Genomic DNA, 27,557 nt, shown 5'->3' with positions numbered 1-27,557 from the left:
AGTATTCTGTGAAGTCTGTAATTTTAGTACTAATTCTGTATTCTGAATGCAAATGAAAGTTTGGCTTCTCTGCTAGATTCCAGACATAAGTTTTAAATTTTTTCATTTACCAATTATGTCGAGGTCCCAGCTAGCACAGATTTGACCTTGTCCTTTGAGAAATCATATATTTTGGGGATATGCTTTCATTTTACAAAATTAATAGCCTTTCTCTTTAGAATAATGAGAAATATGAGAAAAGATCATATGACTACTTTTAAATATAAATTAACTAGGAAAACGTGAATCCATTGGTATGCTTATTTAGTACATGATACTAATATATTAGTACCATGATTTAGTAGCGGATGACTCACACAGAAAAAATATAAACTTGTGATATCAAATTTTCAAACAAATAAATTTCATACATAACCGATAATTTCAGGCTTAACTTTAAGAAACCTCTCCATCATGGATAAAAAATTTTTTTTCCCTCAAAGCTTACCTCGGTATTAACAATTCCACCTGGTCTTCTGGCTTTGCTTCGTCGTTTTTTCCGTAATCCATTCTCCTCTTGTCCAGCCCTGTCGATTTCTGTAACAATAAAGTCTGTTCATTGTCTGTCAGTTGGCTGTTCGTTCCCTGTTCCCTGACCAAGAGAGAACAGGCAGGCGACTGTTCGTAGAATGTAAATTGGAACGCCTTGTCTGTTCCTTGTCTGTGAGAAAAGGGTTACTTGTCTGTTCCCTCCCTGTTAAGAAAGCGGCATTCTCTGTTCCTTACCTGTTGGACCACAGACAATGAACAGGCAGGGGACTGTGCGCTGTCAGTTCATTGCCTGTTTTCTTAGGTTGTTTGTTCCCTGTTCCTTGACCAAGAGAGAACAGGCAGGCGACTGTTCGTAGAATGTAAATTGGAACGCCTTGTCTGTTCCTTGTTTGTGACAATGTGGGAAGATGGTTATTTGTCTGTTCTCTCCCTATGCGCATACTTTGTTCCTTAACTGTTCGCTGTTGCTAAGTTGGACATAATAGACAAGAGATAATTTATGTTAAAATAGAATTAAAAGTTGAAATTCATTTGAATGATTGTAAGAAAAACTTTTATTGTGCTTTTCCACATATTCCATTAGTTATAAAAATCTTGAATAGTTGCAGAAAAGCAAGCTTTGTCATCATTAACAGAACAACCACTACATCAACAAATATTTCACATGCCTTCATCAAAGAAATATGTACTTCCTTAAATTAATACAACTCGGATTCTGCACTATGTCAATATAATACGTGTGATTTTAAAAGAGAAACACGCCTTTAAAGAATATTTATGAACACGATGATTTCACTTCTCACAAACAAACCTACAAGAAAGACAGTCCTCTGACAATGTTTGTTGGTTCTTATTGGCGACGTAACGCACATACGCATAATACAAATACAATACAAATCTCAGTACTTGCTCAAAAACTTAAGAGACACAATAAATTATTAAATAAACACACTCAAGAACAAATATCACTTCACGACTTTCACCATCACTGAATGGATGCACGAATTACTTAATTCGTCACTGCGGGCATTTAGCACAGGTTAAATAATAATCAAATAAATAACTGTTTTCTCCGCAACCAACAACTTCACCACAACACAGTCGACCATGTGCTCGTAAACTGCCCGGATAACGGTATCGGTTATTGGCGTCATTGTTTGCGTTTGCTATCTTCTATAGGTAGGTAGCAGCACCACGCTATCTTTCCGTGCTTTCCGTCCTTGTTGAGAACCTGTTCACTAGCTGTTCACTGTTTTCTGTTCGTACCCTGTACCGTGAAACGGACTATGAACCGGCCCTTGCCTGTTGACTGTCCGTTCACTGTTGTCTGTTCGTTCCCAGTCCGCTGAAACCACAGAGTACATACTCTTTGGCTGAAACATACGGCCCCTGCCTGTAATTGGCGAAGTAAAGTATTTAACGTGCGTAAGCCGAGCAGATAGCTAATATAATTTGCGTGCTCACTTCAATAACCGTCATCCGTGGTTGATGGTAATCGTGATAATGAATTCAACCGTATATAATTACTATTTAAGTAGATGATATTTTCTTTGGATTCAATCAAACTTCCTTGTACTCAATTAAATTTGGATTAATCCAAATTGTTGTCCAAATTCCGAAACTTAAAACAATTGTTCGCACGTTGTTCATAATCTGTTCTCAAAATCTCCAAAAGGTTCCAAACTGACAGCGACCAGGCATCATTTTTACGTAAATCGATAGGGTGTTTAGTGTTTGTTCACTGTTGTCTGTTCATTCCCTGTTCGGTGAAACATACTACCAACCGGCCCCTGCCTGTTAAAAGCTTGTTCACTATTGTTCCCGAAATGCTTGTTGCCTGCCTGTTAAGGAACAAGCTGCAAACAGAGTACAAACTGTTGGTAGGCTGTTCGTAAGTTGTTCCTACTTGTGAGTGACCCGAGATTGTTCGTTGGCTGTTTATACTCTGTTCACTAATCTCCAACAGGCTATCAACAGACTTCAAACGGACAGCGAACAGGCATTGTTGTTTCAGAAATCGACAGGGAGGCCAAGCTATTTACATCGTCGCCTGCTGGTATGCGCGAAAGAGCATGAAAAGAAAATTATAATTAATTCATTTGGCCCGTACGCACCTTTTTCTTACATATAATGACAAACTTTCGCATGAAAATTACGTATTAATCTTGTGTTAGTAATAATGACGAAATGCTCCTTGATTGACTACATTTCAAGATGAAAGAAATATTACATTTTGCTTTAAGGGAACCGATATTACACGACCAATACTTCTTGTTCGTTAAATAATTAGAAGTAGTGGGCAAAACGGCTCGGAACCTCGGGGAATCTATTAGTGACAAGGCTACGCTGATAAGTCTACGGTCAAAGATGTTATGACTAAAGCATAGGGTAACTAGGAATGCAAGTACTACAATACAGTAGGTTGTGGTAATAAACAGCGATAAAACAACTTACACTTGAACGAAAATATTCCTCTAAACAATTTTTTCTGCTCTTAATTAAGAGAAGAAAAAATGTAATTTCAGCCGCGAAGCACGGAATTACTATACGACGCATAATCTATTAATTTATACGTACAAGATTGACATTACTATGTTATAATTAATGTAGTCTATGTAGGTGTACAATACAATAAAAGATAAATCATACCTTACCTTAATAATCCAGTGACAGGAAACTGCTGGAGCTGGCTTGCACGAATCGCAATAACGTGTGGGATTGAAGCACATTTCCAGCAAAACATAGAGCACACCATCCACACGCACCGGTTATCGAGGATTAAAACACTATGTCAATTCTTCCAATAAGTATAATAATACAAACAAATATAAAATTAACTATACATCAGTAGCTAGTTAATAACGGATTTCCTTTTGGTTATTAGCGTAGATGCCGGAGTTCCTCCTACAGCACGTTCTCGTAGTCTCGAACGAAATGCCGAGGTTTACTGTCAACGAGATTAACTGTATCACTCTCGACAGTGAGCCGTGAGTGAGAATTTAATTTTTTGTTTAAACAGTTACATTAAAATATTGTTAAAAAATTAAACTTCGCTTTTACTTTTGATCTGTGCAAGTAATATGTTTTGTATTTTTCATGTATTGTGAACCATTTTTCCATGTGTATATTTCGCGGATAGAAACTGAATTTTACATATGTAATACGTCTGTATTTCGCGTGCATTTACAAATTAACATAAATGGCCGCCATCTTTACTACCCTTGCTCACATCGACCAGTATATGATTTATTTTTAAGCTTTCTGGGTATAAATTCGAGTGGATGAATGATCATTAAAATAAGGAAATCTGGCGTTTGCTGTGAACATATTATTTCTGGAAAAAATGTTTATGAACATTTCGCAAGATGCCACGAAAATCTACCTCCCAAGTATTACAGGAAATATACATATTGTATATTTTGTGTATTTTTGACCACATTTACATATGTATTTCCTCTGTATTCATACATATGTAAAAGTGGTACGTGTTACACGATAAATACATTTGTATTTTTGTGTATTTTTGACCACATTTACATAAGTATCCAAATTTCAAAAATACACAAAAAATACAAATATATTTATCGTGTAACAAGTGCCACTTTTACATATGTATGAATACAAAGGAAATACATTCAATAATACATATGTAAATACGGATGTAATACATAACAAAAATATATATGTATGTGACCCATGAAAATACAATATATATACATATGTATATCCAAATGTGTGTTGTTGGGGTTGACGCGTACCGGGCGCGTGAGCTTGTATTTCCGCTCTTCCGCGGCCGCGTTAAATTTCTTTCCGCACATTTTTAATTCATAATATCTAATTCTTCAGGTGAGAAAGCGCCTCATTCTTAACATTTCAGGATTGATAAATTGGAATCGGAGAGAGAGGCTGTGATAAATTTAACGGCAAATTCTGGCGGAGAAATCACTACAGTGCGCGATGTTTCCATTAGCTCTGTTCCTCATGCATGCATTGGTAATCTCAGACGATGTAAAACTCCTAACTGTACTCGTATAGCACCTGGGCCCCTGTGACGTCACGTGGAGTGGCATCGCATGGGCGCCTATCTGGCCTTCTTCAAATGAGGTTAAAATCGACCATTGCCATTCGTCTAAACTGGGATTTCCGAGACCAAATATAATAATTTGTACATTATGAATACACTAATAGTGGGTAACGAATCGCAAACAATGCCTTTCGTTATTTTTGGTGAAGGAAACTACCCTATTGCTAGTCACAGAGTTCCCCGGAACCGCAACATATGTAGGTACTGATTCAATATTTTCCTCTTTATCTATGCATCTATCGCACACCTCAGCCGTCATAGAGGAACAACAGACTTCAAATTAATGTACAGCTTATTGAACTCCGACATGGATTATGCTCAATTACTTTCCCTCTCTATTTTTGTATCTATCTGTCTACATAACTTAAGCCATTTGCCTATTCCGAGATAATCCATTGTAAACCATTCACTTCAACGCCCCACGTCTACCTTTCTTTACTCTGTGCCCACACTATGGATACCATTCTTCTCTAGTTGGACACAGTCGTCAAACTTACGTCTCATTTCCCAGAAATCCACTAAACTTTTAAGACATCACAGCGGAGTTTTCTTTTGGCATTCCCCCATTTATGTACACATTACTTGTGTAGTTCGATATTATTAATTTGTATTTTTGTCGTGTTTTTTTTCCTTACTCAATTATTTATTAATTCTTTACTGCGCACCACCGCGACGATTGGAAAACAGGTACACGGAGCATCCGCGGAAATAACTGGCGCGCAATCGCGCCGCACACTTACTAGGAAACCAGAGTTAATGGCAAACTGTCTTCGCAGGCGAATGCGTGGGTGTGACTAATGCAATCCCCATTCCAAGTCTCTGTTTCTACTTCTGTTACAGGGAGGAGGTCGCAATCACGCAATTGAGAATTTGGCACTGCGCTCTCACCCACTCGTATCTCTTCACTGAAGAGAGAATTCCACCCCTTTGTGATGATTGCGACTCTCCCATCACTGTGAGACATCTCCTGACTGAGTGTGAGAAATACCGTTCTGTGCGCCATCGGCTGAACATCAGGGGAGACCTAGGACACATCCTAGGAGACAACTCTGATAGTATCAGCCGAGTCATTAAGTTTTAAATAGAGACCGGGCTAATTAATAGTGTTTATTCCAATCAATTCCAACCTTGTTATCATGCGAATACCCCTTCTTTTTCAAAATTTACATGATTTTTTTAATGTATCTTTTATAATTTTGATTTTATAGATTTGTCGGTGGTGCAAATGACCTTAGTTGTTGAGGGGCACCCTTAAAACCATAACAATATTACTACTGCTTCAACTTACTTCGCTGCCTTTACTATTCCTTTCCTCTCCAGTAAGACCTTGATTAGTCACGGTGAAAATATAGTGAGGGCGATGAAATCTCCGGTTCCTTTGGGCTGTACCCAGGCGCATGCGAGGGCGCGGCAAATATTCTGCGTTTGCGATATTAAACATACATTTAAAGATCGTAGGTAACATTTATCTTAACTTACGATTGGTTTACCGTTGAAGAAGATTTTAAAATTAACCAAGGGTTTTTGCCCGTCGCTCATCGAGTTATTCAATGCTAGAGCATACGTTCCGGTAAATATCAAGCATACCTTGTCACATAGTTAAGAAAATAATATCGTTTTACGAATAGAAATCTTCTGGAAACAATAATAGCAGCGCGGCCTTGCATTAAATTGCAATCATCCCTGTGCTTTTTGCGTCCAATTTAATTTTTTACAAAAACTGCCGAAAAAATCGACGGAGTGTGAAACTAATGCACGGATAATCCGTGGGTGGATTATCGGGAGTCTTCTTCAGTTGGTGGCGTCATGTCCCCTATTCACGACTTCTTACCAGCGTGGCCTTGCATTAAATTGCAATTATTCCTGTGCTTTTTGCATTCAATTTTATTTTTTATAGAGACCGCCGAAAAAATCGACGGAGTGTGAAACTAATGCACGGATAATCCGTGGGCGGATAATCGGGAGTCTTCGGCAGTTGGTGGCCTCATGTTCCCAAGTCACGGCTTCTTTATATGTTTCGGCATCATTTCCAACCTCATTAGAGAATATGGCCCCCTAGGGTGCTTATACATACAAAAAATCTGTACTGTGACTGCACTAAATCAGCACTTTAACTAGACTAAACTCTGTATCTCTGTGTTTAGCACAGTCACTGTACACTTTTCTGTTTGAGACTACTATGGCAGCTGGAATTTGAGAAGAACTACTGTAACAGTGCTGGAACTGTGCTAGAGCTCCGACTGCACTGTGACTGAGCTGGGTAACATGACTGGAACTGTACTGTGGCTCAAACTGCACTTTGATAGGGCTGGATAACGTGACTGTAACTGTACTGTGGCTCAAACTGGACTGTGACTGGGATTAGTTATGTGACTGGAACTATACTGTAGCTCAAACTGGATTGTGACAGCGCTGGGTAACATGACTTTCACTGCACTGTGGCTCAAACCGGACTGACTGGGATGAGTAACGCGTCTGGAACTGTACTATGAATCAAACTGGACTGCAATAGGGCTGATGGTTACTTTCACCTGTCACTGAGGAGAAAATATTTACTATATTATTTCACAATACCATCAATTATAATTTTCATGAGAAAATGAATGCATAAAATATTTATGAAATTTTATGTTGATATTACTGTGGCAATGCTCCAGTAATCCACACATCTAATCATTCATCCGTCTCATCTTTTGGTAAGTGGCATTTGTGGTCTGAGACAAGTATGCAATCTCATGTTCACTCCTATGTTCAGGTGCTTGACCGGATGAAACGGTTTTAAAATTGTAATCCAAATCTTTGAATGTTTTACTTGTAGGGTTTTTGGTCGGAGCGGAATAGGCAAGGATGAGTCCGGTTGAAGTGGGCACTCAAGTGTTCAGATCGCCATTTGCGGCCTTGGCAGAGGAGATCGTGATTCCCGACGTGTCCTATCCGCAATTCTTATTCCAGTGCATTCGCAAGAACATGAAGGTTCTACAAGACAGAGTGGCAGTGGTGAGTTGAGCCAAACGTTTGTGGCTGGTGACAGGGGCGCAACTAAGAATTAAGGCTAGGGGGGTTTTTAGGCGCAACTAATACTCACGGGTGTGGCGTATTGCATAGCCACCAGGGTAAGCAGGAGTTGCCCAGAAAAATATTATCAATAATGGTTCAAAATGGCGAGATTTATGGCTTTCTGAGGGATATTTGATTAATCCTAACCTTATTCAATAAGGAATACTGATCCACATAAGTAAAATGGATTAAAGTTTAAAAAATTCTGAGCTCTGGGGGGGTTTTATCCCCCAGAACCCCCTCTCGCTGCACCACTGGCTGGTGATAGATAGTGGTCTCAACACTACAAAGGCTGGATTTTGAAAACAACTGACATGGTAGAAAATAGGATGCATCTCAAACCTTAAGCGAAGTTTGAGGGTAATTGAAGATTGCAAATTCTGCGTGGCAGAATTCACAATAACCAACTATGGTGGTGAAATTCACAATAATTTACTAAATGGCAACTCCGCTAGTGGAGAAGGTCACTATATGGTCAATTTTTCAAATCATGTTAATTGACAATTAGGCAGCTGAAGTGTTTTAATTCACAAAGTAAATAATTTGGCAAGGTGGGTGAAATACACGGTGGTTGAACAATTTAAAGCTCATATGAATTGAAAGTGTGACTGTTTGCCAAGGAGATCTTCCAGTGGTGCCGACTCCATGGGGCATGAGGGGTCCCGAGCCCCGTCAAAAATTCGTTATAGGTGTGAGGAAAAAATGTGTTGAGCTCGTCGATTTTCACCGAAGCGTTCAGGTATCGAGATTTGAGTTATCAGGTTTCTAATTTTGATCATATGACTCTTCTAAAATGCTTTAAAAACTTAAAACTCACTACCTATAAAATTTCCCGGGGCAAGATCCCCGGTTTGGGTCCCCCCAATATTTTTTGTAAGTCTGCATCCCTGAGATCTTAACTGCCCTGTGCTCGTTGCAAGTTCAAAATACGTAAAATATACTGCCGTGAATGGCTTCAGTGCAGGTTGCCCCATACCTGTCCTGAATGCTGATCTTATAACAAATATTTTGCTTTTTATTCTGATAGGTGGATGCTGTGCGGGACCAGTGTCTCATGTTCAAGGAGGTGGAGCCTCTGGCCAAGCAGTTTGCGAGTGCGCTAACAAAGAAGGGTTTCGGGAAGGGAGAAGTCTTTTTCTATGTCACGTACAATGCAGCCTTATTATACGCCTTGCAGCTGGGCGTGCAGCTTTGTGGAGGGGCGACTAGAGGCTGTTTCCAAAAGGAGGAGTCGGGTATGAGTCATCATTAGTATTCAACAACCCTAAGATTGCTTTGACGAAGCTCTCAACTCAATCCTCCTATCAGCTAATATTTTTGTACCAATGTATTTCTTCTCTTTCTCATCCTTCTTTACTTGTTCCATATATTTTTTCAGGGTCTTGTTTTCCTTTTCTATAATCTTAGTGCCTTCTCCTTGTCCCTCAATGATTGTCTTTATCAGACCATGATGTCTCAAGAGGTGGTCTATCATGTTTTCCCGTCTTCTTATCAAGCAGGGTTCTCACTCAACTGTGAAAACCTTAAAACTGTGGATAAGCCGTAAATTTCGTCAACCGTGAAAAAACCTAGAAATAGCCTTGAATTTCGTCGTAAAACCTTAAAAACCTCTCAAACTTGATTGTAGATTTATGGTTGACAGATCTAAAGAAAAATCGATACGTCGATCATTATTTCAACGTCAGTCACTCGCTGACACTATCCACGCATGTATCTGCACACGTATATTCGAAGTGTAATTATTGGTCTGTGTGCCATGACGACACATAAGACTGTGATTGGAAAACCAGTAGCTAAAGTGTTCATTAATCCTGGTGAAAAATTTGACTTCCCTGCCACCCTCCGTTTCCCACTCACAACCTTAAGCCGGCTCTAAATTTTGGCAAACATTGGCGACGTCATAAGAGCACTTTTCATTGCTGCACTTGCATTCCCGGCGTTTATCGCGTTTGCTAAATTTTTAGTTTAGTTTAAAAGTGCGGCCGGTTATTGTTACGTGATCAATATATCTTCCTAAAATGGCTTATCTAAAGTCCGTGAATTTGGCGAAAATAAGACTGTAAAAACCTGGAAAAAACCATGAATTTCATTGGTTTTCATTGGTCTTTGGAGAGTTTGGACATTGCATTTTATAAGAGTCATATGATCAACATTAGAACCATGAAAACTCGACTCTTGATACGTCCACACTCGGGGATAATTGACAAGCCTGACACATCTTTTCCTCCCCGCCATAACAAATATTTGGGGGGGCTCGGGCACCCTCAGGCCCCATGGAGTCGGCACCACTGGTTTCCCTACTTCTATGTTTAAATACCCTGCAAAAGTATACTATTAGTAGATCTTTCGTTTGGTGGAATAAGTCTGAGGCGTATTAAGGCCCCGACTCAAATTTCAGACCCCATTACACCTCGATAGTTCATGCCTCGGACTCTGAGTTGAGATTGAGTCTATCCGTATTTTAAGAACAAACTTCAACTCAGTTCATTGAAGCTAGATCAATTGAGGTCAAATTTACTAATTGATGCATTTACTTACACAATTTTGGAGCATGATCTCTGGCTAATCAAAAACTATTCATCTCAAACGTCCCCCTCTCGAGAAGTCCTCGCGACCCACGTCCCTGAGGCGTGTGGCGTCCCAAATATGTGGTTCCACGGTGAATGGAGAGCCCGGGGGAGGAAATAAAGGGAATATTATGGATGACTCAGCTCTTCCATCTAACCCCAAAAGATCCCGTCCAGATGTGGATGGGGGAAAAATTGTGTGTAAAAAAAGGAAATAAATTTTTGGTTATGAAATGCTTAAAAGAAGGGGAAACTCTGACCAAAGGATCTCCGCTTTTGATACCGAGAGTGCTCTCTGCCACTACATCCGGAGATTTGGTATCCTTCAAGAAGTTACGTGAAGGAACCCTTTTAATAGAAACTGGAAATGAAATCCAGAGCCTCAAATGGTGGCAGTCGGAAAAAATAACATGATATCCCGGTAAAAGTGGAAATTCACAAAACCCTTTATACTTGTCATGGAGTAGTCACCTGTTACGAACTGTTGTACGTTGATGTAGAGGAAATAAAGACAGAAATGGCTTCCCAATGAGTAATGTAATGTCGCCAACTCATCAGAAAACAAAATGGCTAAGCAATCAATATAACTTCGGTATTTCTCTCTCATTTGCCAATGATTTCCTACCTGATAAGTTATTTGGGGGCTACTCATCCTATCCTGTGCATCCCTTTAAGCCAAATCCAATGCAATGTTTCCTCTGTCAGCACCTCAGACAAATCTCCAGTAGATGCCAAGGTACTGCAACTTGTGCACAGTGGCGGCTCGTGAGTCAAATGCTCGTTAGTCAAATGCTCAGCACTTCACCGGAGGGTCAAAATATTTTGAATGTTTTGTGTATTTTAGTGAGTTTTTAATGCTATCTAGGTATTAAATTTGTTTAATAGAAAATAATATAATGTAAATATTTATAATAATAAAATTTAAAACAAAACAAGGTATTCTGCAACACTGCAGCACCAAGTAGACACCAGAGTATAATGCCGCCATCCGTTGTGGTGATGTCAACTCACTAGATACGTCGCTCTGCGCATGCTCGGGTGGCGTCCCAAGACTTCCATAAGGCACAAGCTTAGACGCGTAATAGCATCAGCAGCCCCCACCACTACCACTCTTCATATAACTGCATAGCGATGGATTCGGACATTCTGGCCAGTGCCCCGCGGCTGCAAATGCGAACTTTTCGCGCTATTTTTGTGTGTTTTTCTTAGATTTTAGATTTACGCGATTGAAAAAAACACTTAGGATAATTAGAAGTACAATAATAATTGAATTAGTATTTATTTTTTTTTTCCTATTTCAAATATTTGGGAGGGGTGGCGTCCGAGAGTTCTTACGGGCAAGCCACCACTGCTTGTGCATGATGCGGTGAGGGAAAGCACTACAAAAAGACAATGAAAACTCCTCCTTTCAAGTACATTGCGTGAACTGTGACGGTGATCATCCAGTTTGCTCCCGTGACTGCCTGAAGCTTAAGGATGAAAAGAAAATCATGGAGATAAAAATGCTAGAAAAGGTCTCCTACTTTGAAGCTAACAAGAAATTCAATGCCCAATTCAGATTTTCTCCCATTCCCTTGCTATGGTGGCTTCTGTATCCGTCCATTTAGTTGAACCGCAAACCGATATCCAAGAGAATATTCCTGCAGAGAAATACGACCAGCAAACCTCGGGCCACGACTTTATTCTCAGATTCGATTTAAAATTACCTGATATATACCCTGCTGTGTACTCGCTCCACGCACATTGGTAAACTGCCACTTCTATGGTTTATACGGTTTTACGATTTCGGCTAAACTCTTCCACTTCTCCCTCAGAATACCAGCATCAGTTTTTTTATGTTTTGGTGAAACCACCCCATCTTCATTCCCATTTGCACTGATGGATCAAAGGGTGAATGCCTGTGCATATGCAGCATTCTCTTCTCTCCATGAAGTCATCAAGGCGAAGTTACTATTTGTAATTAAAATGGCTTTGGAAGCCTTGAGTGACGATAGTGGCTCATTCATCGTATGCCCCGGCTCCCTTAGTTCTCTACAATCTATTTCTGTCTTTTCACACATGCACCCAATTGTTTAAGGCATTCACTCCATGCTGTTGACCCTCATGAGAAAGGGATAAATGTTTGTCTTGTTTTGAGTTCCGGGACATGAGGGGACAGCTGGGGACGAAAAAGCAGATGTCTTTAATTTCCACCCAATCAGGCTTGTTACCACACACTATTGGAGGCATGTCTTTCAGGTACTTCATTACTTCCTTTTTTCTGGCATAAAAGTTCATGATCAATGAGGTGGCATGCCTGGCCACTGGATGGATAGTAAGCAGAGTGAGAAGAGTAAATTCTAAATGATATAGCCCTCTGAATATTGTTTCTCTTTAATTACTCATATAGGTACCAGTTAACCCATTTATGCCCAGAATTTTTTTTGCACAAATGCTATTGAAGTTTTCACCAGAATTGATGCAAATGGTCTCCGGAACATTAGAAAAATGCTTAAAAAAGTCCTTAGTGCTCCAGGTCATAGTAATACCCTGGGTCGAAAACAATCCACTGGGCATAAAGTGGCAAATAAGTTGAAATTTGAGAGAGATAGTTTGATTATATTATTTCTAATTTTATTTACATCATTAAAAAACAATATTTTCATTTTTTAACTTTGCTTTGACTGCATTCTCTATTGTAAATGATTAAACAGCGAAAAACTAAACAAACAAACAAAGTTACAATGTTTTATTGCAAGTACAATTTTTTTCATTCAGTAATAACCGTTATTTTAGTATCATGCAACAAATCAAGGTAATGCATTCAAATGCATTTAAAGAAATACACTTTTGAAAGCTTAGATTAGTATAAAAAATAGGCTATGATTTTGACAATAGTTTATGCAACAAAACTAAATGAAGTCTTTTTATTGAATTATACCGAATGATTGGAAGATCTAAGAGAGCTCTTCAATTAAAAATAAAAGTTCAAAATGAATTAGCTAACGGAACCTTAGAACAATCAAATGTACTATTTTAACCTAAACATATAAAATATCATATGAGATGACTCCTAAACTTGGTGAAGTAGTTCAAGCAATTATCGTGCAAGTTCACAAGCCACCTTTGGCAGGCTTGTACTGCCTTACTGTGGCACACAGCACATCTACGTCATGTACCTGTTGACATTAGCAGGTGTCCACCGTGATTTTGTCTCAGAGGTTTACTTGCAGTATCCTGCTCGCTTTGCTACTGTCCCATACTGCTGAAGCATGGCTTGGACTGCCTGCTTACTGAAGGTTTTCCAACTCAAGACCGTGGAATCTACATTATTTTATGCATTATTCATTGCATCATCTAAAATCTTAAATATAATTGGTGTATACCACTTTTTCCCGCTGACCTAAAGAAATTTTCAAAAACACACAAAAATTTTCTTTGGGGAATTCTGTGAGTAATATATCGCAAAAATCAATGACAACTGATTCACCTAAACCTAAATCTTCTGCTCTGGATTTAAGACCATTTTTACCTTGATACTGATCGCAATACATACAATTCCCATTTCTTTGAGCCATCACTCAAACCTTGTAAGCAAATCTAACCTGCTTTCCTTTTAAAAACTGTTTGCAACCGTGCTTCCCAAAGTACAGCACCATTGCCTCGTCAATTGAAATTTTGTGCTCGTTAGGAATAATATTTGCAATGTATGTGGAATTTAAGGAACTGATCAAAGGCCTAACCTTTGCCATCCTGTCGGCTGGATTTATCGTATTGTTATCAGAAACATGAAGCAAAGATAGAATTTTTTCAAATCTGTTGCGACGCATAGAGTTATAACTAAACCATTGTGAACATCATCACTTGAATCCCAAAAACATCTGTCGCATAGGCAAGGGAACATACCTGTTTAAAAACAAAATGCCAATAAAGGTATACATTTCATCAATACTGACTTGGATGTTTGGTTTGTTTGCACGCATAGCATATTGACTAGTGTGCACAGTTATCAATCTTATGACATCTTCCATTAGAAATATATTAAAAAATTCTAGAGGATGCACGTCTTCACTTGCAAATGCTGCTGCGAAAGAATTCCTCAGAAGATGACAGTGGCTCTCTGGGGGAAGAGCTATGTCTCCTTGTTACATCCAAGTACACCTCTTTGTTAGGGATGGTCAGATCGGATACCTCAGATCCAAACATCTGCGGACATTGCCCTTCATCAGATTCATCGGATCCAAAGTCACGGAAGACATCGGATCTGGATCCGAAATTTTAAATAATAGATTCAGTGAATGAAACGCCCCATAAGGATGGAAATAGTTCTGATTCTCTCTTCAAATGAGCCGTCTCATCCGATTCTTGCCCTGCTCATGAACCGTTTCGTTTGAAAGCTCTCGCAGAGGCATCCGAAGATTTTTCCTATTTTCATTTCCAAACCCAAGCGTAACAGTTTAGGTCCTGAGCATATAAAGTTGTTTAAAAAAAAAACAACTTGAAAGCCTATAAAAAAGATTTTTAATTTATAAAAATATTAAAATGTGTATGAAAATATAAAAAAGACATTCCTTTGATTGTATGTACCTACCCAGAATAAACTTGAATAAATACTTCGTTTAATAGCAGGAATTTGAAAATGCATTTGTATCCAAAAATATCCGATCCGAAAGATGCGGCTCCGAAAATCACGGATCCAAGAAAAATCCTGGATCCGTCCATCCCTACTCTTTATAGTGAATTTCTTTCTTCTATGACAGCAGTCATGGTAGGGTTCGCTAATGGTGTCTCTTGGCTGTTGCTTACTACTTTGCTCTCATAATCCGGAGGTTCATGCTGTCCACTCTGTGGACAAGTAAAAATACTCAACATCAATATTACTGGTATCACAGATTTGTGCCAATACATATGTGCCGAGGGATTTCCTGCTCACTGCACGACATGCTGCTGTTCTTCTCGCATGATTACGTTGTGCCTCTCTTACATTATTTTTTGCAATGGAACCCTGGACTTCCTTCACGGTGCCATTAGCCTCTCAAGATGATGCGGTCTCTCTTTTACTATCTTCTTTACCATTTGGAATGACCAGTTCTGCTTCAGCTTGCAGCTGTCGCCTCAAGAGCCGGTCAGGATCCGCACACTCTCCATTTCCAGAGTCCCCATTGGTTTCATCACCCTTGTCACTTGGTGGGCAGTGGCGGCTCGTGAGTCAAATGCTGGGAGGGGCACACTCCACCAGGGGGTCAATTTTAAAAAAATATTTTGTGTATTTTAGTGAGTTTTTCAGGCAGTTTAGAGACCACAAATACACTAAAAAATCACTAACACTAAAACACTCACAATCAATAACACTAAAGCACTATCAATCACTAACTCGATTAACTCAACCTACAACGAGGCCTATTTGCATTAAAACAATTTACACATAATAAGTCAACTGGTCACCAAAACAAGGTATTCTGCAACACTGCAGCACCAAGATTTTACGGCCGCCGGCCGGTGCGGCAATGTCATCTCACTAGATACGTCGCTCTGCGCATGCTCGGGCGGCGTCCCAAGACTTCCATAAGGCACAAGCTTAGACGCGTCATAGCACCAGCAGCCCCCACCACTAACACTCTTCATATAACTGTATGGTGATGGATTGGGATCTTCTGGCCAGTGCCCCGAAGCTACATATGCGAACTTCTCGTGCAATTTTTGCATTTGTTTCCCACCTTTTCGATGTATGCAATTGAAAAACAATTAGGTTAATTAGATGTATGATTATAATTGAATGGGTATTTAATCTTTTTCCTTTTTCAAATCTTTGGGAGGGGCGGCGTCCGAGAGTCGTCATGGGCAAGCCGCCACTGTTGGTGGGGTGATGTAAATTGTCGAACCGTGAACGTCATGCAGATACTTTCCATCATCACACTCAAGAGCATCTAAGATTTCAGCCACAGTCAGTGTCAATCGCCTGCGATTGATTAAAAAAATGAGGAAAATCACCGCTAACGCTTAATTTGCAAAGCTATATAGCTATAAATTCGATAAAATTGATCGCATATAGGTCATAATTATTATTTATAATCTAAATTATAAATATTATGATAGGTAAATAAAATAAAATTAAAAAATGATTGATGCAAAAAAGTGTCACAGGTAGATGCTCAATTGCGGCTCCGTGCCCAGTGGGTCACGTACCACTCTCACGATAATGCTATTATTATAGAAAAAAGTTAAGGAAAATGTGCAGGCATACTTAACACACAATATTAAGCGAACTAATAATTGATTCTCAATAGAACGTGTAAAATACTCTCCTCTGGCGAGGAACGTCAGGGTACCTCTCAGCCAACTTGGTTGTGACTGCAGATTTCAATGTGAAGATGGGGGTGTTGAACACCACGGTTCCTCAACAATGCTCTGAGCTCACAAAACTCAAGAGGAAAACATTGTAGCAGTATATTCTTTCACGACACCCAGAAAAATTTTTCTACAAAGTGGGTCGAAAACAACCCACTAGGCATACATGGGTTGAACTAAGCTGAGCTCGCATCAGCTGAAAAATATTGTACAAGGAGTATGCTAAAATAAAAATAATATTCTTCTAATGTGAAACAACTTAGCGTGACTGCCCATGCAATAAAATCTGTGCTGTGACTGCACTAAATGTGCTCAGTTACTTCAGTCTCCTACCTAACTCTGAGGAAGGTGGATTTATACCACCGAAAATTCTCGTGAAATTCGAAAATTCTGTGTTTTTTTAATCTTTTTGTGTCCTGTGCCTCTGCCCAATCTGGGATATTTTTATATTATTTACCTCATCGAGGAACATTTTGAAGTATCTATTTTATAATTCTAAGTAAACATGTATTTCTTTTCTGTTATTAACAGGTTATAATCATTCTTTTTGAGTTATGAAGGGATTTCTGGACTGGAGAACTAAAGAGAGAGATAGAGAAGTTCAAATGAAACTGTGATATTAAATTGTATCTGCATGTACAGGTGCATTGAAACTGATTACTGAAGAAAAGTGTGGAGGGGTATGAAAGGGAATCGCTGTAGTCCTAACTTTGCAGGTATAACGAAGACAACATAATTATTACCATAATTTTGCAGGGGAATTGGAGAAGCAGATGAGGGAGACGAAAAGTCGTTTCATCCTGTGCGAGCCAGAAACAGCAGAGCTGGTCAAGATGGTGTCTGGGCGCTTGGGCTGGCCTGTCATTCTATTTTCCATCGATGGAGCGGTGGAGGGTGCAACTGCTGTTGAGGAAATGGCGTATGAAGACGACGGCTCAGGTGACCAGCACACCATTGCATACAAAATTTCCATCTTTTCAATGCTATTGATGATACATACGTAGTATAGTGTCACGTTCCGGATCTTCCCGGTTCCCAACCTTCCAATTCCCAAGCCTCCCAAATTCCGATATTAGCCCATTTCGAAAGGTCATCTCTTTCTCACGTTCTAAGCAGAGCCCACAGGCTGTGGTTTTCCTTCGACATGTTTTTTTTTTGTTTCCTGCGTTGCCGTAAATCTTGCAATTAATTACCTCTCTAAGCTGTGGTCAGAACCCAACTTGATGCTGCATCTTCCTGACCACCCTGTCCTGTTTTTAGCTGAGAATGTTTTTCTCGTTGGTCTCGAGTTGCGCACTTCTCTGTGCGTGGGTAATGAGTCATTAGAAAGGTTGAGATACAGAGGTCATAGGAACTCAAGGCCAAACCTTTCCACCTCCTTGACGACACGTGTCGTGCATGGAATATTCCAGCAGTTCCTTGGACGATTCAGGTGTGTATATTTGTATCCTCACCAAAAATAGCACTCTGTTTTGGCCGGTGTTAATCAACCGCAGCATGCTGCACTGTCTCTCCTGCCTCTGCTTTCGCTGCACCATAGACTTTGCTATTTGTGCCATCCTAAATTTAGCCGCCAGCTGCCATGTTCTTTGAAGCGTAAGCCAATCTGTATATTACAATGATTTCCAATTAAATGAACATAAACAACTTAGAGTGTATCTCTTCGTTGCGACCATCTCTGAGGTATGAAAGATCCCAACATCTAAGATAAACTACATACTTACTTCGTTAGTCCTTTTGGCACACAACAATAGGATCCGTACAATTGGTGTACTGCTGCCCTCCATTTCTTCCAACTAGTTCTTTTACCTCATTGAAGATCATTTTCCCAGTATCCTTCAAGATCAGTCCTAGGTACTTGCCCCTTGATCTTCCTTTGGGGACTAAACCTTCAAATTTTCCTTACATCACATTTCCCATGAAACTGCTGTGCTCTGATTACTGTAGGCTGACTGGCAGGGTAGCGTTTGTATGGGCAATAAAACGCACAATAAACGGGAGCGAACAACTTAATCAACCACCCACATTACATCACTCAGTGCTACGACTGACAAACATACAAAAAAATTAATACATAGCGCCTTATCACGCTTACCAAGCTGGTTGGCTGATAGCCGAACAAAAATGAAACCTCAACAATTACATGTTCAATCCATTGTATTCGTCTTTGGCGTAAAGCACTTCATAGAATCCTCTTTTCCTAATTTTATATTCAGCTGACCTCTAATTATTTTCTGATAGCTTCTTCTGATGGTCCAAGCTTCTAAACCATAGGGTGCCATTGTCCATATGAATGGTTTTATGTAGGAATGATCGGAATCCTCGGGTTCAAATATCCACGGATACTGCCCTTTACCGCGTACTTGGAATCGAAATTATCGAAAGGCATTGAATCTGGATCCAAAATTTTCAATTGGTGCTTCAGAGAATGCAGTGTCTCATAAGAGGGAGTGGAATGAGCTACAATCCTCTCTTCTCATGCGCCATCGTACTATGACACTTGTCCTACTAATGGACCATTTTGTTTTAAAGCTCTCACTAGGGTTATGCAGCAGAACTTCAGTAGTGGTAAATTATAAGGCAAAATATGATAGGCACATTTTGTGACTCTTCCCAAGACATAGAACTATCAGTGGGAGGGTGTCCATGTCGGGAGAAATGCCATAGGATGATAACCATATCAAAAGTGACTACGTTGCAGATTTAAAAAACGCCCTCACAATCAGCCCTTCATCAGTCTGCCTCTGACTTTTTCCTATGTGAGACCATTTAGTCCATAAATCATTATCAACTAAAGAAAATCATGAGAAAAATGGAAATACAGGCATCCTCCGAGTTACGTAAGGGATGCATTCCGGCAGACACTGTGTAAGTCGAAATTTACGCAAGTCGAACTTTTGCGTTAGTGCTTCAGAGATTTCGATCGGAGCGGTGAAATTCTCAGCGGAGAAATGCACGGTTTAATTCTCAGTGAAGTTTCATTCAATTCACTGCGATATTCATGAACTCTTCCGCGTATTCTTACGTTATTAGATAAAATTATTGCCGGCCTCGGTGGCGGCGGGGTAACGTTCTCGCCTGCCAAACAAGAGGTCGCGGGTTCGAGTCCTGCCTGGGTAGGTTTTCCCCGGTCCAGGGCATGGTCGTTTGTGTACGTTTACTTGTTACATTTGTTGAACACCCCGGTGTAAAATGGCCAATAAGAGCTGTATCCGGTGGTTTGAGAATAAAATAAAATAAAAATAAAAATAAATAAAAAATCAATAAACATTAATATAGTCTGAGAGTTGCATCTCGAGCATTGGCAATCAAAATGCGTAATATTATTCCCGAGTTGACCGATCGCGTGGATTCGGGAAAGTACGGTATCTCTACGCTACATCACTAAACTGAATACTTAAATTGATTCATTATGTTATGCTGCGATCTAAGGGCCCATAGAATGCATTGTCTACCTACCTGTAATCATTATATCTGCTACCTTTTATATATTACATTGATTGATGAATCTGGTGGTTTCACTGTCACAGCTAATACACGTAGGAGTGTCTGGGATTACGAGCAAATAACACACAAAAAATACCAGTAAATTACTATATTCTTAGATACATTCACACGCACATACACTATCTTTCACGCATGCAAACATACTTTCACTCTCTCATATCTCAAAAAAATAATGTGAAAATATCATTTATAATAATAATAATATATATTTATTCCAGTTTATGGTACATGAAATTTTAATAGGTTACTCAAGCATGAGTTTTTACAAAGGTGGAATATAGGCACCCCTGTGGTAAGAACCAGTGTTGGGGTTACCATCTCTTAAATTAAACATACAGCTGACTGGTGCGGCCAAAAACAAAAGAATATACCGTAAGTAATGAGTCAAATTTGAATATTTACTTCGCTGGAAACATCAAAGAGTATTTCCAAAGCACGAAGCTAATTAAAAGTGAGCTTTTATTCAGCCAACTCAGTCATTAATGTGCAACAAAGTTAGTGGGGAAAAGCTTTCAATGACACAAAATTCATTTACATTTGCTCACAATATGAGAGAACGAGAAAATTCAGCTTAATAAAATCATTGCAAAATACAACACGGTAACCGCCAGAAACATGTAAACAATTACCCAATTAATATCGTGTGTCAGCTTTTTCTTAACTTTTTCACAGCGTTCATTTCCAACACTCAAAATTTCAATGCTGTTACGTGGGTAAGAACCAATTCTTTTCCGCAATAAAGATTTCTGCTCGAACTTCATTTTCTTTTAATTCCACAGATGGAAATGTCCAAACTTAAGGATACAATTTTTAAATAGTTGAAAATCGGAGTTCGGGTGTGCATGCTGTATAACAAGCTGTATCATACAGGAGTGAGCGCAACCACTTCCATCGCTAGAACTGCAAATTTTCACGTTGATTGCCGACTTGGGATTTATAAGCGATTTTTCTACAGAAATTAATGAAAATTCCTTCGAGGAATGACAAAAATGGGTCACTTTGTTATGTTTAGCATGTAAAAAACTCAATAAATATTTGATATTTTTCTACCATAGGTTGTACGAGCAAATATCTACTTCTTCGCGCTCGCATTCGAAAATTAACATTATCATTTTAAATAATAAATAAATAAATAAATTTTTTATTTGTCCAAGGATCTTATGAATACAACATAGATATAAGACACGTCAAAGTAATCAACATAACACTTAAAAATGTAAAAATGGTCAGAGTTCATTTGTCATTTAAAAATTCATTTACACTGTAGTAGCACTTATTAATTAAAAATTTCTTTAAAGAAGATTTAAATTCCCTATTAGAATTAATCAAATTAATACTTTTGGGAAGGAAATTAAATATTTTTGATCCCATTGCAATGGGACTTTTTGCTGTTATACGTTTTTTATGGAGGGTAACATGGATGTGGCGATGAGACCTAGTTAGGTGCTCATGTACATCATTATTAATTGGTAAATCATTAATATTCTCTTTTATCAGTAAACATAGTTGGTATATATATATACAAGGCACTGTTAACAAATTCAGTTCTTTGAATAAGGGTTTACAAGAATAAGTATAAGGCTTACTCATTATACATCTTATAATCTTTTTTTGCATCTTGAAAATTGTATCTAATAGCGTTACAGTTGATCCCCAGAATACAATACCATAAGTCACTCTACTTATAAAGTTGCAATGGTAAACTGACATCATCGCCTTGTGAGGTAAGGATGCTTTTAGGAACCTCACACTATACAGTACTCGGGACAATTTCGAACACAAGTCTTTAACATGGAAGGACCAGTTCCCAGTATTTTCAATTTGTAGCCCTAAGAATTTACAAGTTTTAGTTAGACTCAGTGTATGGTTGTTCAGTGTCAATGTTCCAAAATCTTTGGAATGATTCGGGTTAAACAGCATAGACTGAGTTTTTGCACTGTTTAATTTTAATTTGTTGGAAAGACACCAATTCCAGACTAAATCTAATATATGCTGACCATAGTGATGCACTTCATTGATGTCATTAGCTGAAATTAGGAAGTTTGTGTCATCTGCAAAGAGGACTGGTTTGACATGGATGCTATTAACAATCAAGGGCAAGTCGTTAATGAATATCAGGAAGAGTAGAGGACCCAAGATGCTACCTTGAGGGACACCTGACGTTATCTTGTTTTGGTTTGATTTACATAGTGTGTCACTAAGTCTCATTTCAACACATTGCATTCTATTGCTAAGGTATGATTTTAGCCACTCCAGTGCGACTCCTCTGATTCCATTTTGGTGACACTTGTTTATGAGTATGGAGTGATTAACCATATCGAATGCACAAGAGAAATCAAAAAATAATGCCAAGACCTGTTTGCCATTATCCAAAGAATTTGAAATAAAATTCCAGGCAGTGATGAGGGCATCCTCTGTAGAACGTCCTTTCCGGTATCCCCACTGAGAGTTAGAAAGAATTTTGTATTTTTCCACAAAAGAAAGTAATCTGTTGTAATATATACGTTCAAAAACTTTAGAAAGCTGTGTTAAAAGTGAGATAGGCCTATAGTTGGTTATATCATCCTTATTACCTTTGTTTTTGTACACGGGTATTACTTTGCTCAGTTTTAGGGGTTCTGGAAAGATCCCTAGCCTCAGCGATTCATTGACTAAAAATAGTAATGGTTGCACAATAAGTTTTTTTAAATCCGCTACTAGTCGACCAGGTATATTATCAACTCCAGGAACTGAAGAGTTAGATAATTTATCTAAGCACATTAACATTTCTTTTTCATCACATGGATAAAGGTAAAGGGAATGCACTTCACTGGTGTAATCTACTAAACAATGGTTGTTATTATTGTTTATGAGCTGGGATTTAGTTAAATTACAAAAGGCTTCGTTGATTCGATTGCATACTATATTTGGATCAGTTATTAAAGAACCATCGTCATTGAAAAATTTTGGTACGCATGGGTTTCGTTTTTTACCGAGCTGTGCATTGATAATTTTCCATGTTTCCTTTGTCTTATTCTGTGCTTCAGTTATGCGTTTGTTATTAAAAGATTTTTTTGAATATTTTAGTAAAGCAGTATACTTCTTCTTTGTCTTTTGAAAATCTAAGAACAATTCATTATTCTGGGAATTTTTGTATCTATGTGCTTTTTCTTTTACAATGCGTGACAAATTAATTATTTCCTCAGTGAGCCATGGTTTTTTACATTTGTTTTTCCTATTTTTAATGTTGATGGTGACGGTTGGAATGCAACACTCTATATGATGGAGCAATTTGTCGTAAAAGATCTCAAAACTATTCTCAAATGAGTGAGATATATAAACATTTTCCCAAGTTTCCAACATTAGAATGCTTTTTAGAAAATTTATGTTCTCCTTTGAGAACACCTTGGTGGTAATTTTACTAGGTCTGACACTCTGAAGTTTCAAATCAAACGTCGTCATGATCATGTGATGGTCGGATAAACCAAGGTCAACAACAGTGGATACACTCTTATTATGATTATAATTTGTTATCATATAGTCAATTAATGACTTAGAAGTCTTTGTCACGTGAGTTGGTTCCTCAATTAAACATAATAGGCCATATCCCACACAGCACAAAGTGAATAATATGCACATAATATTCAAATATTATGCGAATATTATGCCACCACAATGGTATAAAACGCGCATATTATGTACATAATATGTGCATATAAATGGTATAATGTTCTCATAAATTGCGGTATTATGCGCATAATATGCGGAATATATGCAGTGATGGAATGGCATAATATGCACATAATATTCAAATATTATGCGAATATTATGCCACCACAATGGTATAAAACGCGCATATTATGTACATAATATGTGCATATAAATGGTATAATGTCCTCATAAATTGCGGTATTATGCGCATAATATGCGGAATATATGCAGTGATGGAATGGCATAATATTTGCATATATACGGAATATATGCACCTTTTATGTACATAAAAGGTGCATATAAATGGTATAATGTCCTCATATATTCCGTATATATGCAAACATTATGCCATTCCATCAGTGCATATATTCCGCATATTATGCGCATAATATCGCAATTTATGAGGACATTATGCCATTTATATGCACATATTATGTACATAATATGCACAAGTTATACCATTGATGTGGCTATATATATGCACATATTATACCCATATATATATGCACCTTTTATGTACATATTATGCACAATTTATACCATGGATGTGGCCTAAAAAATATATGCGCATATTATACCATTTATATGCTCCTTTTAGGCACGATTTATACCATTGATGTGGCTAAATATACGCACATATTATACCCATATATACCATTAGTATGCACCTTTAGGTACATGTTATGCACATTTTATACCATATCTACGAACCTTTTATGCATATTTTATACCGTTGATGCGTGATAACATGCAGTTGCATAATATTCGAAAATTACATGAATAAAAATTGATTTCTGGAAACGAGGAGAAATTTAATGAATCATTCATGTAGACACAGCATAGGTACATTGCACTAAAACAAGGCACAATCCTTCATCGTTGTATCACAAATATACAAATATTCAGTTAGGAGTCCTATATCATCGCAAATTTGGTTTAAATATCATGTGAATGACATCTAAAGACAAAAATTCGCCCTTCCATAATCGTTACTCATGAAATTGCGATTAGAAAGTACAAAGTATGTCACACGAATTCACAATCACAACACTCGCGATGATTCCTTCCATGACATCCGCATGGTTGAACATCTACGGTCTTTTCTTAGCGAATGTATTAAAAATGGTCCAAAATGTGATTCCAAGCCACAAAGAGGTCTTCTAATCGCATAATTATCTCTGTGTTAGTCATAGAGTTGTGGCGAGCAATCACGCAAACGATGTAAGCAAGCCGTTCTTGAAAATGCACTCCGAAACAATAAAGATAATATTGTCATTAATAATCACAAACTAAAATAATTATATGCATATATGATCAAGTACGTGATATCTTCAGGGCGAAAGTGCAGCTCACAACCTGGTTCAGTACTTAAGTGCCAAAACTTCGTCTTTCCTTGGAATAGCCTCCCTTCACTTTTCAAGCTGGGACTCTGACTGAAAAAGTACCGTCATAAGATATACATTTAGGTAATTTAAAAAAATTAATTAAAGTACTGGGAATAACACTCAAAATTAGGAGCTGATAATTTCAGATTTGATTTCTACCCTATGACAAACGACAACGACTCACGTACGTGTACTTACTTTGATTTTAAATAAAGTCCTGTTCTTCATACCATGAAGCTTATTATTCCTTATCGTATATGCGTTACCAGAATAGTACTGTGACATAAAATAGTTCCGTAAACCCATCTTTTCCTCTTTAATATTAGATTTTTCAATAGACGTTCAATTCTCCCAACTACGGCAATATGGCTACGGCAACAACTAACAACAATGAACAACAACACAACGGCCATGGACAACGGCAATATGGCTACCAAGTTGCGTACCTCGCCAGACCGGAATATGCCGGTGTGTAAAATAAAAAAATAATAATAATTGTGGAGTATTCTGCGAACGATACGAAATTGTTAGTGATATATTAAAACATAAGTTTTCACATTTTTTGATACAGAGGATGTATGATCATCGATTTTTACGGATACAATCACAGTTTACGGCGGCATAATATTTAAATATAATGTGCATATTATTCGCATATTATGTGCATAATCGACGGAATATTATTTGCATATTATGCCTATCCATTTATGCAACTTTTATACTGAATAGGATTTTTGAGTTTGCTGGGTGGCCGTTAATTAATGATTCTTATAAGAATCATAATTAATGATAAAATGTTACTAACAACGAAATAATATACATACAATGTCAATATTATTAATAGTTTACGGCGGCATAATATTTAAATATAATGTGCATATTATTCGCATATTATGTGCATAATCGACGGAATATTATTTGCATATTATGCCTATCCATTTATGCAACTTTTATACTGAATAGGATTTTTGAGTTTGCTGGGTGGCTGTTGATTTATGATTCTTATATGAATCATAATTAACGATGGGATGTTACTAACAATGTAATAATATACATATTATGTCAATATTATAGTAATAGTTTACGGCGGCATAATATTTAAATATTATGTGCATATTATTCGCATAATATGTGCATAATCGACGGAATATTATTTGCATATTATACCTATCCATTTATGCAACTTTTATACGGTATAAATTTTGAGTGTGCTGTGTGGGATGATTTCACAATGTTCAGTAATTCCGTCCGCTGTGGTGAATCCACTAAATAGTCACAATTTAAATCACCAGTTATCACTAGAATTCTTTGGTTAACATAAAGTAGTTCCAAAAGTTTGTCAAGGTTGTTTATAAAAACATGGAAATCACCCACAGGTGAACGATATAGTGATATAAGTACCAAAGTCCCTATGGCTGTTGTGAGAAAACACACTGCACACTCAAAGTTTTTTTCTTCCACGAATTTGGAGACATTAAAAGCACTAATTTCATTTCGTAGCCTGTTGTGTGCAAATATGGCTACACCCCCATTTTTGTGTGTTGAGCGGCTAAACTGACTCACCAAGTTATAGTTACAAATACAAAATACACTTAGTTCTTCAGCACTCATCCAGTGTTCAGATACACACAAGAAGTCTGGTTCGGTATTATGGAGGTACACTTCTAATTGGGTAGTTTTGTTCCTCATGCACTGAATATTAATGTGGGCAACACTTATACCATTGGCTATTTTCACTGTTTTTTGATTGGAAATATTATCATTCAAAACTGGAGTATTGTACCATTCGTCATTTAGGTAGATGGGGGATTGTTCCGAACTTTCCGAAAAAAAAAACCTGTTTACTAGTACGTTTTCTGGCCAAAATTCAGGATTTTCAAGTTCATTTTTGAGCCTGTAATCGGCAGACACACGAAATGAGGCATAAGAGTCCCCTCTTACCTGCAGCTTTTCTACCTCAACCTCTTTATCTGAAAGTTTATCGATAATAAATTTCCTTACTGCTTCCACTGTGGTACCTACTTTAAAACGCCACACATGGAGATGTGTTTTCCTTGGGATGCCGGATATGGTGTTGTCGGTGCTTGCAGTTCCAATGATTGGTTTCGGTCTCGGCTTTCTCTTGTATGAGATGAGCGTGAAATCTTCATTCTTGGTTCCCAACTTGATTCCATTTTTATTACTAGGGCTAGCTTTCGCCAACTCCACTTCATTGCCTGACGCTTGTTTTAACTCTTCACCTTGTACGTCGGGCGCAAGTGATTTCTTCGTCGAGGGATTTTGACGGTAGGTGTCCTTAAGAAGTGTTGAAGAAGACCCGTAATCGAAACGAACCATCTTAGTTTCCTTTTTTATAACTTCTGAACCACCTGATTGAGGTTTTACGCACACTTTAGAGTACGCTTGATT

The 27,557-nt window shown here is 38.1% G+C and overlaps 1 protein-coding gene across 1 annotated transcript in view; it reads left to right on the top strand.

The window, feature by feature from the left end:
• The window catches only part of LOC124163059 (4-coumarate--CoA ligase-like 1), a 49,236-nt gene that overhangs the window by 11,398 nt on the left and 10,281 nt on the right, over positions 1-27,557 (top strand). The window contains exons 2-4 of the mRNA XM_046539844.1: positions 7,434-7,612; positions 8,700-8,907; positions 17,323-17,505. Of these exons, the coding sequence (XP_046395800.1) occupies positions 7,463-7,612; positions 8,700-8,907; positions 17,323-17,505 (541 nt within the window). The 5' untranslated portion in view covers positions 7,434-7,462. The remainder of the gene's footprint in view (positions 1-7,433; positions 7,613-8,699; positions 8,908-17,322; positions 17,506-27,557) is intronic.

Source organism: Ischnura elegans, chromosome 7 (genome assembly GCF_921293095.1).
Source record: "Ischnura elegans chromosome 7, ioIscEleg1.1, whole genome shotgun sequence".
Taxonomy (NCBI): Eukaryota; Metazoa; Arthropoda; class Insecta; order Odonata; family Coenagrionidae; genus Ischnura; species Ischnura elegans.
The sequence above is the reverse complement of the archived record's forward strand: the minus strand, read 5'-3'. Positions and strand labels throughout refer to the sequence as shown.